At 44.7% G+C, this 18,494-nt stretch overlaps 1 protein-coding gene across 1 annotated transcript in view; it reads left to right on the forward strand.

Moving 5' to 3' along the window:
* LOC112241036 (protein eyes shut homolog) overlaps positions 1 to 18,406 on the forward strand; it is a 138,796-nt gene extending 120,390 nt beyond the window's left edge. The window contains exons 10-12 of the mRNA XM_042316659.1: positions 15,967 to 16,128; positions 16,277 to 16,398; positions 16,934 to 18,406. Coding sequence (XP_042172593.1) covers positions 15,967 to 16,128; positions 16,277 to 16,398; positions 16,934 to 18,025 — 1,376 coding nt within the window. The 3' untranslated portion in view covers positions 18,026 to 18,406. The remainder of the gene's footprint in view (positions 1 to 15,966; positions 16,129 to 16,276; positions 16,399 to 16,933) is intronic.
* The last annotated feature ends 88 nt before the right edge of the window (positions 18,407 to 18,494 follow it).

Raw genomic sequence — 18,494 nt, forward strand, 5'->3', positions numbered from 1 at the left:
TCAGGTCAGAATACTGACCAAACACTAACCAAATACTATTAGGTCAGAATACTGACCAAACACTAACCAAATACTATCAGGTCAGAATACTGACCAAACACTAACCAAATACTATCAGGTCAGAATACTGACCAAACACTAACCAAATACTATCTGTCAGAATACTAACCAAACACTAACCAAATACTATCAGGTCAGAATACTGACCAAACACTAACCAAATACTATCAGGTCAGAATACTGACCAAACACTAACCAAATACTATTAGGTCAGAATAATAACCAACCAACCCAACCAGTTTGTTCCAAAAAAAGAAGAAAAAGAAAGCGATTGACCTCTGTTAACCTCTCTGTTAACCTCTCTGTTAACCTCTCCCTTAATCTTTCCGTTAACCTCTCCGTTAACCTCTCTGTTAACCTCTCTGTTAACCTCTCTGTTAATCTTTCCGTTAATCTCTCCGTTAACCTCTCTGTTAAGCGCCCTGTTAACCTCTCTGTTAACTTCTCCGTTAAGCTCTCTGTTAAGCGCCCTGTTAACCTCTCTGTTAACCTTTCTGTTAAACTCTCTGTTAAGCGCCCTGTTAACCTCTCTGTTAACTTCTCCGTTAAGCTCTCTGTTAAGCGCTCTGTTAACCTCTCTGTTAAACTCTCCGTTAACCTCTCTGTTAACCTCTCTGTTAACTTCTCTGTTAAGCTCTCTGTTAACCTCTCTGTTAACCTTTCTGTTTCTCTGTTAACTCTCTGTTAAGCGCCCTGTTAACCTCTCTGTTAACCTCTCTGTTAAGCTCTCTGTTAACCTCTGTTAACCTCTCTGTTAACCTCTCTGTTAACCTCTCTGTTAACTTCTCTGTTAAGCTCTCTGTTAAGCCCTCTGTTAACCTTTCTGTTAAACTCTCCGTTAACCTCTCTGTTAACCTCTCTGTTAACTTCTCCGTTAAGCTCTCTGTTAAGTGCCCTGTTAACCTCTCTGTTAACTTCTCCGTTAAGCTCTCTGTTAAGCGCTCTGTTAACCTCTCTGTTAACTTCTCTGTTAAGCTCTCTGTTAAGCGCCCTGTTAACCTCTCTGTTAACTTCTCTGTTAACTCTCTGTTAAGCGCCCTGTTAACCTCTCTGTTAACTTCTCTGTTAACCTCTCTGTTAACTCTCTGTTAACCTCTCTGTTAACGCCCTGTTAACCTCTCTCTCCGTTAAGCTCTCTGTTAAGCGCTCTGTTAACCTCTCTGTTAACCTTTCTGTTAAACTCTCCGTAAAACACTGATGAAGGTCTATTGAGACCAAAATGTTGGTATACGTTTTTTCCCAATTATCTTATCATATTGATTTCCAGGGTTTTAAAATGTAATTACATCAAATGAATAGATCTCAGTCCCTCTCATATAACCATTTTTCTTTCCCCTTTTATTGATAGCTTGACACTAAGAAATAAATACCGTACCAGTCAAAAGTTTGGACACACCTACTCATTCAAGGGTTTTTCTTTGTTTTTACTATTTTCTACATTGTAGAATAATAGTGAAGACATCAAAACTATGCAATAACACATATGGAATCATGTAGTTGCCAAAAAAGTGTTAAACAAATCTAAATATATTTTAAATTTTAGATTATTCAAAGTAGCCACCCTTTTCCTTGATGACTTTGCACATTCTTGTAATTCTCTCTCAACCAGCTTCATGAGGTAGTCACCTGGAATGCATTTCAATTAACAGGTGTGCCTTGTTAAAAGTTCATTCGTGGAATTTATTTCCTTCTTAATGTGTTTGAGACAATCAGCTGTGTTGTGACAAGTTAGAGGTGGTATACAGAAGATAGCCCTATTTGGTAAAAGACCAAGTCCATATTATGTCAAGAACAGCTCAAATAAGCAAAGAGAAACGACAGTCCATCATTACTTTAAGACATGAAGGTCAGTGAATCTGGAACATTTTAAGAACTTTGAAAGTTTCTTCAAGTGCAGTCACAAAAACCATCAGGCGCTATGATGAAATTGCCTCTCATGAGGACCGCCACTGCTGCAGAGGATAAGTTCATAACAGTTACCAGCCTCAGAAATTGCAGCCCAAATAAATGCTTCACAGAGTTCAAGTAACAGACGCATGAATCAGGCCTTCATGGTAGAATTGCTGCATAGAAACCACTACTAAAGGACACCAATAAGAAGAAGAGACTTGCTTAGTCCAAGAAACACGAGCAAGGGACATTAGACCGGTGGATATCTGTCCTTTGGTCTGATGAGTCCAAATTTCAGATTTTTGGTTTCAACCACTGTGTCTTTGTGGGACGCAGAGTAGCTGAACAGATGATCTCCGCATGTGTGGTTCCCACCATGAAGCATGGAGGAGGAGGTGTGATGGTGTAATTTGTATTTATTATGGATCCCCGTTAGCTGTTGCCAAAGCAGCAGCTACTCTTCCTGGGGTCCAGATAAATGAAGGCAGTTTATACCATTTTAAAAACATTACAATACATTCACAGATTTCACAACACACTGTGTGTCCTCAGGCCCCTACTCTACCACTACCTCATATCTACAACACACTGTGTGTCCTCAGGCCCCTACTCCACCCCTACCACATATCTACAACACACTGTGTGTCCTCAGACCCCTACTCCACCACTACCACATATCTACAACACACTGTGTGTCCTCAGGCCCCTACTCTACCACTACCACATATCTACAACACACTGTGTGTCCTCAGGCCCCTACCTCTCCACCACTACCTCATATCTACAACACACTGTGTGTCCTCAGGCCCCTACTCCACCACTACCACATATCTACAACACACTGTGTGTCCTCAGGACCCCTACTCCACCACTACCACATATCTACAACACACTGTGTGTCCTCAGGCCCCTACTCCACCACTACCACATATCTACAACACACTGTGTGCCCTCAGGCCCCTACTCCACCACTACCACATATCTACAACACACTGTGTGCCCTCAGGCCCCTACTCCACCACTACCACATATCTACAACACACTGTGTGCCCTCAGGCCCCTACTCCACCACTACCACATATCTACAGTACTAAATCCATGTGTATTATGTTATCGTGTGTGTGTATGCAAATAAAATCAAATTGTATTTGTCACATACACATGGTTAGCAGATGTTAATGCAAGTGTAGTGAAATGCTTGTGCTTCTAGTTCCAAAAATGCAGTAATATCCAACGAGTAATCTAACCTAAAAATTTCACAACTACCTTATACACACACGTGTAACGGAATGAATAAGAATATGAACATAAAAAAATATATGAATGAGTGATGGTATAGAGCGGCATAGGCAAGATGCAGTAGATGGTATAGAGTACAGTATATACATATGAGATGAGTAATGTAGGGTATGTAAACATATATAGAAGTGCATTGTTTAAAGTGGCTAGTGATACATTACATCAAGATGGCAAGATGCAGTAGATTATATAGAGTACAGTATATACATATGAGATGAGTAATGTAGGGTATTTAACCATTATATGAAGTGGCAATGTTTAAAGTGACTAGTGATACATTTATTATATAGATTTTTCCTATATTAATGTGGCTGGAGTTGAGTCAGTATGTTGGCAGCGGCCACTCAATGTTAGTGATGGCTGTTTAACAGTCTGATGGCCTTGAGATAGAAGCTGTTTTTCAGTCTCTCGGTCCCTGCTTTGATGCACCTGTACTGACCTCGCCTTCTGGATGATAGCGGGGTGAACAGGCAGTGGCTCGGGTGGTTGTTGTCCTTGATGATCTTTTTGGCCTTCCTGTGACATCGGGTGGTGTAGATGTCCTGGAGGGCAGGTAGTTTGCCCCTGGTGATGCATTGTGCAGACCTCACTACCCTCTGGAGAGCCTTACGGTTATGGGTGGAGCAGTTGCCGTACCAGGCGGTGATACAAACCGACAGGATGCTCTCGATTGTGCATCTGTAAAGGTTTGTGAGTGATTTTGGTGACAAGCCGAATTTCTTCAGCCTCCTGAGGTTGAAGATGCGCTGCTGCTCCTTCTTCACCACGCTGTCTGTGTGGGTGGACCATTTCAGTTTGTCCGTGATGTGTACGCCGAGGAACTTAACTTTCTACCCTCTCCATGTGTCGATGTGGATAGGGGGGTGCTCCCTCTGCTGTTTCCTGAAGTCCACGATCATCTCCTTTGTTTTGTTGCATTGAGTGTGAGGTTATCTTCCTGACAGGGCCCTCACCTCCTCCCTGTAGGCCGTCTCGTCATTGTTGGTAATCAAGCCTACCACTGTTGTGTCGTCTGCAAACTTGATGATTGAGTTGGAGGCGTGTATGGCCACGCAGTCGTGGGTGAACAGGGAGTACAGGAGAGGGCTGAGAACACACCCTTGTGGGGCCCCAGTGTTGAGGATCAGCGGGGTGGAGATGTTGTTACCTTCCCTCACCACCTTAGGGCGGCCCGTCAGGAAGTCCAGGACCCAGTTGCACAGGGCGGAGTCGAGACCCAAGGTCTCGAGCTTGATGACGAGTTTGGAAGGTACTATGGTGTTAAATGCTGAGCTGTAGTCGATGAACAGCAATCTCACATAGGTATTCCTCTTGTCCAGATGGGTTAGGGCAGTGTGCAGTGTGATTGCGCCATCTGTGGACCTATTGGGGCGGTAAGCAAATTGGAGTGGTTCTAGGGTGTCAGGTAGGATGGAGGTGATATGGTCCTTGACTAGTCTCTCAAAGCACTTCATGATAACGGAAGTGAGTGCTACGGGGCGGTAGTCATATTACCTTAGCTTTCTTGGGAACAGGAACAATGGTGGCCCTCTTGAAGCATGTGAGGACAGCAGACTGGGATAAGGATTGATTGAATATGTCCTTAACACACCAGCCAGCTGGTCTGCGCATGCTCTGAGGACGCGGCTGGGGATGCCATCTGGGCCTGCAGCCTTGCGAGGGTTGACACGTTAAAATGTTTTGCTCACGTCGGCTGCAGTGAAGGAGAGCCCGCAGGTTTTGGTAGCGGGCCGTGTCAGTTGCACTGTATTGTCCTCAAAGCGATGAAAGAAGTTGTTTAGTCTGTCTGGGAGCAAGACATCCTGGTACGCGATGGGGCTGGTTTTCCTTTTATCGTCCGTGATTGACTGTAGACCCTGCCACATACCTCTCATGTCTGAGCCGTTGAATTGCAACTCTACTTTGTCTCTATACTGACGCTTAGATTGTTTGATTGCCTTGCGGAGGGAATAGCTACACTGTTTGTATTCGGTCATGTTTCCGGTCACCTTGCCCCGAATAAAAGCAGTGCTTTCAGTTTTGTGCAAATGCTGCCATCATTCCACGGTTTCTGGTTTGGGAACATTTTAATAGATGCTGTGGGTACGACATCGCCGATGCACTTGATAATAAACCCGCTCGCCGAATCAGCGTATTCATCAATGTTGTTGTTTGATGCAATGTGGAACATATCCCAATCCACGTGATCGAAGCAATCTTGAAGCTTGGAATCAGATTGGTCGGACCAGCGTTGGACAGACCTGAGCGCAGGAGCTTCCTGTTTTAGTTTCTGTCTATAGGCTGGAAGCAACCAAATGGAGTCGTGGTCAGCTTTTCCGAAAGGAGGGCGGGGGAGGGCCTTATATGCGTCGTGGAAGTTAGAATAGCAATGATCTAGGGTTTTGCCAGCCCTGGTTGCGCAATCGATATGCTGATAGAATTTAGGGAGCCTTGTTTTCAGATTAGCCTTTTTAAAATCCCCAGCTACAATAAATGCAGCCTCAGGATATGTGGTTTCCAGTTTACATAGAGTCAACTGAAGTTCGTTCAGGGCCATCGATGTGTCTGCTTGGGGGGATATATGCTGCTGTGATTATAATCAAAGAGAATTCTCTTGGTAGATAATGCTGTCGGCATTTGATTGTGAGGAATTCTAAGTCAGGTGAACAGAAGGACTTGAGTTCCTGTATGTTGTTATGATCGCACCATGTCTCGTTATTCATAAGGCATACACCCCCGCCCTTCTTCTTACCAGAAAGATGCTTGTTTCTGTTGGCGCGATGCTTGAAGAATCCAGCTCGAGTGAGCCATGTTTCCGTGAAACAAAGAACGTTACAGTCTCTGATGTCTCTCTGGAAGGCTACCAATGCACGGATTTAGTCTACCTTGTAGTCAAGAGACTGGACATTGGCGAGTAGTATGCTCGAGAGCGGTGTGCGATGTGCCCGTCTACGGAGCCTGACCAGAAGACCGCTCCGTCTGCCCCTTCTTCGGTGTCGTTGTTTTGGGTCGCCGGCTGGGATCCGATCCATTGTCCTGGGTGGTGGGCAAAACAGAGGATCCACTTCGGGAAAGTCGTATTCCTGGTCGTAATGTTGGTGAGTTGACGTTGCTCTTATATCCAATAGTTCCTCCCAACTGTATGTAATAAAACCTAAGATTACCTTGGGTAACAATGTAAGAATTAACACATCAAAAAATCTAAATACTATATAGTTTCCATGGAACGCGAAGCCAGGCGGCCATCTCTGTCAGCGCCGGAAGTAGATGTGACTGTGCCAATGTTTGTGTTGCTACACAGTCCCCTCTGTTCCATAAGTTGTTTTTTTATCTGTTTTTAAAATCAAATTATATGTCAGTTTCTTGATGTGGAATAGAGTTCCATGTAGTCATGTCTCTATGTAGTACTGTGTGCCTCCCATAGTCTGTTCTGGACTTGGGGACTGTGAAGAAACCTCTTGTGGCATGTCTTGTGGGGTATGCATGGGTGTCCGAGCTGTGGGCCAGTAGTTTAGACAGACAGCTCGGTGCATTCAACATGTCAATACCTCTCATAAATAAAAGTAGTGATGAAGTCAATCTCACCTCCACTTTCAGCCAGGAGAGATTGACATGCATATTATTAATATTAGCTCTCTGTGTACATCCAAGGGCCAGCCGTGCTGCCCTGTTATGAGACAATTACAAAACTAGGGCCTGTAGGACCTGCCTTGTTGATAGTGTTGTTAAGAAGGCAGAGCATCGATTTATTATAGACAGATCTTAGCTACTACTGCATCAATATGTTTTGACCATGACAGTTTACAATCTAGTGTTATTCCAAGCAGTTTAGTCATCTCAACTTGCTCAATTTCCACATTATTTATTACAAGATTTAGTTGAAGTTTAGGGTTTAGTGAGTGTTTTGTTACAAATACAATGCTTTTAGTTTCAGAAATATTTAGGGCGAACTTATTCCTTACCACCCACTCTGAAACTAACTGCAGCTCATTGTTGAGTGTTGCTGTCATTTCAGTCAGTCTAGTAGCTGACGTGCATAGTGTTGAGTCATCCACATACATAGACACTCTGGCTTCACTCAGTCAGTGGTATGTCGTTAGTAAAACTTTTTAAAAGCAAGGGGCCTAAACAGCTACCCTGGGGAATTCCTGATTCTAGCTGGATTATATTTGAGAGACTTCCATTAAAGAACACCCTCTGTGTTCTGTTAGACAAGTAACTCTTTATCCACATTATAGCAGGGGGTGTAAAGCCATAACACATACGTTTTTCCAGCAGCAGACTATGATCGATAATGTCAAAGCTGCACTGAAGTCTAACAAGACAGCCCCCACAATCATTTTATCATCAATTTATCTCAGCCAATCATCAGTAATTTGTCTAAGTGCTGTGCTTGTTGAGTGTCATTCCATATAACCATGCTGAAATTCTGTTGTCAATTTGTTTACTGTGAAATAGCATTGTATCTGGTCAAACACCATTTTTTCCTGAAGTTTACTAAGGGTTGGTAACAGGCTGATTGGTTGGCTATTTGAGCCAGTAAAGGTGGCTTGATAGTTAGTTGATAGTGCAGAGTGAGCTGCATGAAGTGGTCTTCCTACTATTGCACACCGCCTCAGTGCTAACTGTCACGGTTTTCTGTAGGCAAAGGAGAGTCAGACCAAAATGCGGCGTGGCTATTGCGATCCATATTTAATGAAAACAAAGTGAACACAAATCCAATACAAAAACAATAAACGTAATACGAAAACCGAAACAGCCTAACACTGGTGCTAAGTGACACACGACAGAAAAAGGACATAAGGACAATCACCCACAAAACCCAACACCAAACAGGCTACCTAAATATGGTTCCCAATCAGAGACAATGACTAACACCTGCCTCTGATTGAGAACCATATCAGGCCAAACACAGAAACAGACAAACTAGACACACAACATAGAATGCCCACTCAGATCACACCCTGACCAAACAAACATAGAAACATACAAAGCAAACTATGGTCAGGGTGTGACACTAACAGTGTAACTCTGGTTTATAGGCCCATGACTACTGCTTACAATAGCTGTAGGATAAACAGATATATTCGGTGCAATTAGGGGTACATAAATTAAATTACTTACATTGTGTTTGCCAATGCCCCTAAGATCATGTACATTTCATGCAGCATTATGGCGACTCATTGTCACAATGGTAGGGATTAACTGAGCTGGTCTTGGATCATTTACCAGTCATTGTTTCAACGCAGTCTTGAAATGCGTGGACAGAGTCCAGGAGCCAAGATGATTTGGATGGACTCCGTCATTCCTGTAGAGTATCTTCTGTTTCCAGAAGGTGTCAAAGTTATCAATAGAAGTGACTCCAGCAGAGCTACAGTAATATTTTAGCCAGATGTGTAATGCCAGCAGTCTGCTGAATCTTTCACACCCACGGTCCAACGATGGTACTGGACCTGAAATTATTGGCCCTTTTTTGGAGTCTCTTAACCTCTAATGACTCCCTATCCCGCATGAGGGAGCGTAATCATCGCCTGACACTGATTAGCATTATGCAACGGACATAAATATTCCTAGAAAATATTCCTTTTCATGAAAATCACAAATGAAATATTTTGAGACACAGCTTAGCCTTTTGTTAATCACCCTGTCATCTCAGATTTTCAAAATATGCTTTACAGCCAAAGCTAGACAAGCATTTGCGTAAGTTTATCGATAGCCTAGCATAGCATTTTGTCCAGCTAGCAGCAGGTAACTTGGTGACGGAAATCAGAAAAGCAATCAAATTAAATCGTTTACCTTTGATGAGATTCGGATGTTTTCACTCACTTTAGATAGCAAATGTTCCTTTTTTCCAAAAATATTATTTTTGTAGGCGAAATAGCTCCGTTTGTTCTTCACGTTTGGCTGAGAAATCGCCCGGAAATTGCAGTCACGAAAACGGCGAAAAATATTCCAAATTAGCTCCATAATATCGACAGAAACATGGCAAACGTTGTTTATAATCAATCCTCAAGGTGTTTTTCAAATATCTATTCGATAATATATCCATCGGGACAATTAGTTTTTCAGTAGGACCAATTGGAGTAATGGCTACCTCTGTATTTTACGCAAGAATCTCTCTGGGAGCGTCAGGTGACCACTTGCGCAATGTAGCCGCTTACGGGTATTCTTCAACATAAATGCGTAAAACTACGTCACAATGCTGTAGAGACCTTCGGGAATACGGAGAAAGAGTAATCTGGTTGATAGCCCATTCACTGCTCAATAGGGACGCAGTGGAACGCAGCGCTTTCAAAACATGAGGCACTTCTGGATTGGATTTTTCTCAGGCTTTCGCCTGCAACATCAGTTCTGTTATACTCACAGACAATAGTTTTACAGTTTTGGAAACTTTAGAGTGTTTTCTATCCTAAGTTGTCAATTATATGCATATTTTAGCATCTTGTCATGAAAAAATATCCCGTTTACTATGGGAACGTTTTTTTTTTTCAAAAATGAAAATACTGCCCTTAATGCTAAAATCACTTCTTTAAAATCAATTTTCAAATGTTCCGAGCTAGCCCTCCTGATGTCGTTTGACCCCACATGGACTACAACAGTGTCAGCTCCCAGCATCTGTGGTAGAACAGTCGAAGCACCCTTGTTATGTTCTGTACTTTTGCCTTGGGGACCGAGATGTTTCTCACGATAGAGCTGCCTATGATGACAGCTGGTGATGTTGAATGGGGCAGTCTCTCAGGCAGCCTCACAGTTTGGTGAGGCTGGGAGCTCCGAAGATCTGAACCCAAGGTAGAAGCCACCGGAGAGGGAGACAGATCCGGGGACGAAGATGCAGGTATCTCCAGATCCGATCTTGATTGGGAAGCCACTGAGGACGAAGGCTCCGGAACCTCTGGATCCAGGGCGGCAAAGCTGTTTTTGGTCTGTGTCCGTTCCGGGCTCAACATCTCCATGGAGACCCCCGTTGCCAGAGGACGCCTTCTTCGACTTCCACGGCAAGTGACGTACCTCCATGGCTGGTTGGTTGGGTCGAAAACAGCTCCGTTCTCCAAGGAAGAAGAGACCACTTCGGGGATGGAACCCTGCCTAGCACCGGCCAGTCGGCTGTGGAGAGCCGACACGGCGGCAAAACTTCCACCAGACTAGAGCGGCGTCGGCTACTAGAGTGGAAGAAAAATAAAAAGTAGGTGGGCGTGGGTTCCCCAGTAGCTTATGTAGGTTTGCTACTTGCTTGCTAAGAGTAGCTACTTCTCTCCTGTAGTCCTTCACAAGCAAGCAGTTGCTACATTGAAAGTCAGCGCGGTCCACATTGTCCCGGAACAAAGCAAACACAACTCCTGCAACGTTGGAAACATTTAATAGCGGCCTCCATTTGAGACCTTTTTTTGAGGTCGCCGAGAGTGGGGGTGCTTTGCTGCTGACGCTGTCTGTGATTTATTTAGAATTCAAGGCACACTTTACCATCATGGCTGCCACAGCATTCTGCAGCAATACGCCATCCCATCTGGTTTGCGCTTTGGAACTACCATTAGTTTTTCCACAGGACAATGACCCAACACCCCTCCACGCTATGTAAGGGCTATTTGACCAAGAAGGAGAGTGATGGAGTGCTGCATCAGATGATCTGGTCTCCACAATCACCCGACCTCAACCCAATTGAGATGGTTTGGGATGAGTTGGACCACAGAGTGAAGGAAAAGCAGCCAACAAGTGCTCAGCATATGTGGGAACTCCTTCAAGACTGTTGAGAATGCCAAGAGTGTGCAAAGCTATCATTAAGGCAAAGGGTGGCTACTTTGAATATATTTTGATTTGTTTAACACTTTTTTGGTTACTACATGATTCCATATGTGTTATTTCAAAGTTTTGATGTCTTCACTATTATTCTACAATGTAGAAAATAGTACAAATAAAGAAAAACCCATGAATGGGTAGGTGTGTCCAAACATTTGACAGGTACTGTATATTTTTTACATGAATCCACCAGATAATCCACCAGATACTATAGCTGCAGTCCTGCTCCCAGACTGGCAGTCAGCGTAGCGCTTCAGTGGTTATATCCCAGACTGGCAGTCAGAGCAGCGCATCAGTGGTTATATTAATGAGATTTCAATCAAATCCAGTCAGTCATTATAGCTCTCTGGTACAAATTGCCAAGGAACATTGGGCTCTGGGGTGAGCTCATTTAAATGAATCCATATTCAGTACACTGTGACCTGTGACCTGTTAGAACTGGCTGGGCCAATAGGTTCAATTAGAGAATGACATTGCATAATAGCCTACTGTGGCTATAGCCCTCTGTCTCTTACAGCCGGTACCAATTCCCTCCCTACACCTTCCCCTTGGCCCTAACACTTCCCCTTGGCCCTACTCCTTCCCCATGGCCCTACTCCTTCCCCATGGCCCTAACACTTCCCCTTCCCCTTGGCCCTAACACTTCCCCATGGCCCTACTCCTTCCCCTTGGCCCTACTCCTTCCCCTTGGCCTTACCTCCTTCCCCTTGGCCCTCCTTACCCATGGCCCTATGGCCCTACATCCTTCCCCATGGCCCTACTCCTTCCCCATGGCCCTACTCCTTCCCCATGGCCCTAACCCTTCCCCTTGGCCCTATTCCTTCCCCATGGCCCTAACTCCTTCCCCATGGCCCTAACTCCTTCCTCCCATGGCCCTAACTCCTTCCCCATGGCCCTTGGCCCTCCTTCCCCATGGCCCTACTCCTTCCCCATGGCCCTACTCCTTCCCCATGGCCCTAACCCTTCCCCATGGTCCTACTCCTTCCCCGTGGCCCTAACCCTTCCCCGTGGCCCTACTCCTTCCCCATGGCCCTAACACTTTGGCCCTAACCCTTATGGCCCACCTTCCCCATGGCCCTAACCCTTCCCCTTGGCCCTACTCCTTCCCCATGGCCCTACTCCTTCCCCTTGGCCCTACTCCTTCCCCATGGCCCTAGTCCTTCCCCATGGCCCTACTCCTTCCTTCCCCATGGCCCTACTCCTTCCCCTTGGCCCTACTCCTTCCCCATGGCCCTACTCCTTCCCCATGGCCCTACTCCTTCCCCATGGCCCTAACGCCTTCCCCATGGCCCTAACCCTTCCCCATGGCCCTAACCCTTCCCCATGGCCCTAGTCCTTCCCCATGGTCCTACTCCTTCCCCATGGTCCTACTCCTTCTCCTTGGCCCTAACCCTTCCCCTTGGGCCTACTCCTTCCCCCTACTCCTTCTCCATGGCCCTACTCCTTCCCCATGGCCCTACTCCTTCCCCATGGCCCTACTCCTTCCCCATGGCCCTACTCCTTCCCCATGGCCCTACTCCTTCCCCATGGCCCTAACCCTTCCCCTTGGCCCTACTCCTTCAATGTTTCCAGATCTGAAGGGTCTCATGGCCCTTCCTTCCCTATGGTGCATACTTCTTTGGACTCTTCCCCATGGCCCTAACCCTTCCCCTTGGCCCTATCCTTACTGTTGCCAGTCACTTTATCCTATTGCCTTGTCACTCCGGTTACCTATCTACCCCCACACATGGACTTGGTACTGGTACCACTTGTATATAGACAAGTTATCATGACTCAGTACTGGTACCACTTGTATATAGACAAGTTATCATGACTCAGTACTGGTACCCCTTGTATATAGACAAGTTATTGTTACTCAGTACTGGTACCACTTGTATATAGACAAGTTATCATTACTCAGTACTGGTACCCCTTGTATATAACCAAGTTATCATTACTCAGTACTGGTACCCCTTGTATATAACCAAGTTATCATTACTCAGTACTGGTACCCCTTGTATATAACCAAGTTATCATTACTCAGTACTGGTACCACATGTAAATAGACAAGTTATTGTTACTCAGTACTGGTACCCCTTGTATATAACCAAGTTATCATTACTCAGTACTGGTACCACTTGTAAATAGACAAGTTATTGTTACTCAGTACTGGTACCATATGTAAATAGGCAAGTTATTGTTACTCAGTACTGGTACCACTTGTAAATAACAAGTTATTGTTACTCAGTACTGGTCCCCCACTTGTAAATAGACAAGTTATTGTTACTCAGTACTGGTACCCTTGTATATAACCAAGTTATCATGACTCAGTACTGGTACCCCATGTAAATAGACAAGTTATTGGTTACTCAGTTATACTGGTACCACTTGTAAATAGACAAGTTATTGTTACTCAGTACTTATCACTTGTAAATAGACAAGTTATTGTTACTCAGTACTGGTACCACTTGTAAATAGACAAGTTATTGTTACTCAGTACTGGTACCACTTGTAAATAGACAAGTTATTGTTACTCAGTACTGGTACCCCTTGTATATAACCAAGTTATCATTACTCAGTACTGGTACCACTTGTAAATAGACAAGTTATTGTTACTCAGTACTGGTACCACTTGTAAATAGACAAGTTATTGTTACTCAGTACTGGTACCACTTGTAAATAGACAAGTTATTGTTACTCAGTACTGGTACCACTTGTATATAACCAAGTTATCATGACTCAGTACTGGTACCCCTTGTATATAACCAAGTTATCATGACTCAGTACTGGTACCACTTGTAACAAGTTATTGTTACTCATTGTGTATTTATTCCTTGTGTTATTATTTGTCTATTATTTCTCTATTTTCTTTCTCTCTGTATTGTTGGGAAGGGCCCGTTAGCATTTCACTGTTGCTTCGTAAACCTGTTGTTTACGAAGCATTTGACTAATCAAATTTGATTGGACTTTAGAGATATATTTGCAGATCTTCAATGTTTGTATAAGTAATTACATTATTGCCGCGCACCTACAACAAGAAAACTCAGATGTGAGAATGCTTTGAAAATATTGAACGATTAGGGCCAACAGAAGGAATGTTTATTGTCATGAGTCTTGTCCTGGGACAGAACTGAACGATGTCCACTAGATAGGCCAGCTGCAAAGTCAGAATTGTCTATATTGTAAAAATTCATGAAAACTAAAATTAGCTTTTTGTTCTATGGTTAGGCATTAGAGTTAGCAATATGATTAAGGAGAAAGAGATGGGGAGGGAGGGGGGAGGAGAGAGAGAGGGATAGAGAAGGGAGGAGAGAGAAGGGGAAGGAGATACAGAAGGGGGAGGAGAGACAGAGCGAGGGATAGAGGGGGGAGGAGAGACAGAGGGGGAGAGAGATAGAGGGGGAGGAGAGAAGAGAGAGAGATAGGGGAGGGGAGGAGAGACAGAGACAGAGAGAGGGATAGAGAAGGGAGGAGAGAGAAGGGGGAGGAGAGACAGAGCGAGGGATAGAGGGGGAGGAGAGACAGAGAGAGGGATAGAGGGGGAGGAGAGACAGAGAGAGAGATAGAGGGGGAGGAGAGACAGAGAGAGATAGAGGGGGAGGAGAGACAGAGAGAGGGATAGGGGGGGGAGAGAGAGAGGGAGGGGGAGGAGAGACAGAGGGCAGGGGAGGAGAGATAGAGAGAGGGATAGAGGGGGAGGAGAGAGAGAGAGAGGGCAGAGGGGGAGGAGAGACAGAGAGAGGGATAGAGGGGGAGGAGAGACAGAGAGAGGGATAGAGGGGGAGGAGAGACAGAGAGAGGGATAGAGGGGGGGAGGAGAGACAGAGAGAGGGGCAGAGGGGGAGGAGATATAGAGAGGAGGGGGAGGAGAGACAGAGAGAGGGATAGAGGGGGAGGGAGACAGAGGGACAGAGGGAGAGGGGATAGAGAGGGGGAGGAGAACAGACAGAGAGACAGAGAGAGGGATAGAGGGGGAAAACACACAGGGCTCTATGTATTACTGTAGTAGAGGGGGTATACAAAACACAGGGCTCTATGTATTACTGTAGTAGACCTACTGTATACAAAACACAGGGCTCTATGTATTACTGTAGTAGACCTAGTATACAAAACACAGGGCTCTATGTATTACTGTAGTAGAACTGTATACAAAACACAGGGCTCTATGTATTACTGTAGTAGACCTACTGTATACAAAACACAGGGCTCTATGTATTACCGTAGTAGACCTACTGTATACAAAACACAGGGCTCTATGTATTACTGTAGTAGACCTACTGTATACAAAACACAGGGCTCTATGTATTACTGTAGTAGACCTACTGTATACAAAACACAGGGCTCTATGTGTTACTGTAGTAGACCTACTGTATACAAAACACAGGGCTCTATGTATTACTGTAGTAGACCTACTGTATACAAAACACAGGGCTCTATGTATTACTGTAGTAGACCTACTGTATACAAAACACAAGGCTCTATGTATTACTGCAGTAGACCTACTGTATACAAAACACAGGGCTCTATGTATTACTGTAGTAGACCTACTGTATACAAAACACAGGGCTCTATGTGTTACTGTAGTAGACCTACTGTATACAAAACACAGGGCTCTATGTATTACTGCAGTAGACCTGTGTACAACATGTTCTCATCTTCAATCTGATAGAACAGAAGTTTGAGAATATACAGATAAATCCAATAACATTGTTGTCATATAAGCAATAAGAATTACACTACAACTCTGAACAAACCTTACAGATTTCCCTTTTACTCGGGTTCTTCTTGATGTTATGAAGATACATCTTCATAGTAACATTTATAATGTTTGATACATTAGCCATTTGTATTCTGTTCTTGTAACAAAAGTAATTTCAGAACCAAATGAACAAGAAAAAATATTCTAAAATTATTTTATACATTTTTTTATGAGGTTTCTATTTCTCCCGTTCTTGTTTGTTTCAGCCATGGCCATCAGTGACCCGTTCTTCAGCGGTAACCAGTCATCCTGGATGTCTTTCCCTCCAGTCAGCATCAGACACAGGACAGACCTCAGGCTGCAGTTCCAGACTCTGTCACCAGAGGGCATCATCTTCTACACAGCACAGCACCTCAGTGCCCGGGCCGGTAGGAACAAACACAACCATTCTATCCCTGCTCTGTTTTCATGTCATTTGTGGTTTATAGAAACGTGCTAATAATATAAATACATTCAGAATGACAACATTAATGACCATCGTATCCCTCTGTTCCTCTCTGGTCATGTCATCCACAGGAGACTTCTTCTGTGTGTCCCTGACATTGGGGTTGGTCCAGCTGCGTTACAACCTGGGTTCTGGAACCAACGTGTTACAGTCCACTAACAGAGTGGACACCAGCGGAGGGACCTGGCACACGGTACCATGTCAAATCAAATCACATTTTATTTGTCACATGCGCCGAATACAACAGGTGTAGGATCTTACTTATTTTTAGTAAAAAAATTTTTTTTTTACCTTTATTTAACTAGGCAAGTCAGTTAAGAACAAATTCTTATTTTCAATGACGGCCTAGGAACAGTGGGTTAACTGCCTGCTCAGGGGCAGAACGACAGATTTGTACCTTGTCAGCTCGGGGGTTTGAACTTGCAACCTTCCGGTTACTAGTCCAACACTCTAAACACTAGGCTACCTGCCGCCCCACTTACAAGCCCTTAACCAACAACACAGTTGTAAGCAAAAAAAGACACACAATAGCACAATTGGTTAGGTGGCCGTATAACGGCTGCCATCTCCTCCTGCCACATTATGTTCTTACACCTGTACAGAACAGGCAAGAACATTACAGCTGCGTTTGTGCTGAAAACATATCAGATATTTACAGGATCTGGATAAATAATTAGAAAACACACGCAAATAATATTTTATGTAAAGATTTGATGTTATCATTCCAGGTGAGGGCAGGCAGGACAGGCCACCAGGGGTACCTGGTTCTGGATGGGCTGGAGGTGAAGCAGAACGACACTGAGGGAGGGATGTCCACTCTGGACGTGGCCACGGACCTCTTCGTCGGCGGGGTCTCCGACCTGAGCTCCATCTCTACGTTCTCCGTGGAGAACGAGCCTGTGGGTTTTACCGGAGGCGTGAGAGAGCTCGTCTTAAACGGACACGACTTTGACCTGACGGCGACAGGGGCCCTGGGAGGGGCCAATGTGGGTGACTGGGACGGGACTGCGTGTGGGTACAAGGTGTGCCAGAACGGCGGCCGCTGTACTGCGTTGAGCGGCGCCGATTCGGACTCGTTTATGTGCACCTGCCCTCCTCGTTGGACGGGTCCTGTGTGTAACCAGTCGGTGTATTGTGTCAATAACCTGTGTCAACATGAGTCATTGTGTTTCTCTGATCTTGTGACTGGCTCATACGACTGTTTCTGTCCTCTCGGGTGGGAGGGGAGGTACTGCGATAAGCAGGTCGGCCTATCCATGACCACTCTGAAGTTTGTTGGGAAATCATATCTGAAATACAGGGATCCTAAATTCAACACAAGGAATCTGAGGTACACGCAGGTTTCGTTTAACTTTACAGCCAGCGGGAACGAAGGGTTGATTCTGTGGATGGGAAGAGCGGAGCACGATGACGACGATTACCTTGCTGTCGGGCTCCAGGCGGGCCACCTCAAAATCGCAGTCAACCTCGGAGAGAGGCTCTCCCTCCCGCTCACTTTCAGAAACGTCACGTTGTGTTGCAACAAATGGCATTATTTATCTATCTCTCTGAACAGTACCATTATTCAGGTGTTCCTGGGTGACGAGAGGGTCCTTTTCGAAGACGTGGACCCCTTCGAGCGTTACGTTGCCATGAATTACGGGGGTCTGTTGTACTTGGGAGGGTTCGAGTTGCACAGGAACATCTCAACAGTGACGTCTGGGCTGTTTACCAAAGGATTTGTGGGAGATCTTAAAGACGTGCGTTTGTATCAGGACCCCAGACAACTGCAGTTCCTCCAAAACAGCGAAGGATTTAATGTTCACAAAAGTAATGAGTAGTTCTGTAACTTGTGAAAATAGGTGATTCATGTGTTGTGATAAAGAAATTCATAGAATTGGTTTCTAGAATGTAATAATTTAAGTTCTTTATACACTATTTGTATGGCAATCCAAGTTGTATTCATTATGCACCAAATGGAAGAAAACACAAACAGGGAGGACAACTTCCTGGAATTGTTAATAAGCATTTGTGTTGTTTTTTTTAATCCATTTTGTGCCCTGATGAACACAACTCTGTTGAAACTGCCAACTCCTGAGTAGATGGTTTATACCCGGAGTATTCCAAACATTAAGAACACCTTCCTAATATTGAGTTGCTCCCCTCCCTTTTCCCCTCAGAACAGCCTCAGTTCGTCGGGTCATGGACTCTACAAGGTGTCAAAAGCGTTCCACAAGGATGTTGGACCATGTTGACTCCAATGATTCCCACAGTTGTGTCAAGTGGCTGGATGTCCTTTGGCTGGTGGAC

This window comes from Oncorhynchus tshawytscha, unplaced genomic scaffold (assembly GCF_018296145.1).
Source record: "Oncorhynchus tshawytscha isolate Ot180627B unplaced genomic scaffold, Otsh_v2.0 Un_contig_4237_pilon_pilon, whole genome shotgun sequence".
Classification (NCBI taxonomy): Eukaryota; Metazoa; Chordata; class Actinopteri; order Salmoniformes; family Salmonidae; genus Oncorhynchus; species Oncorhynchus tshawytscha.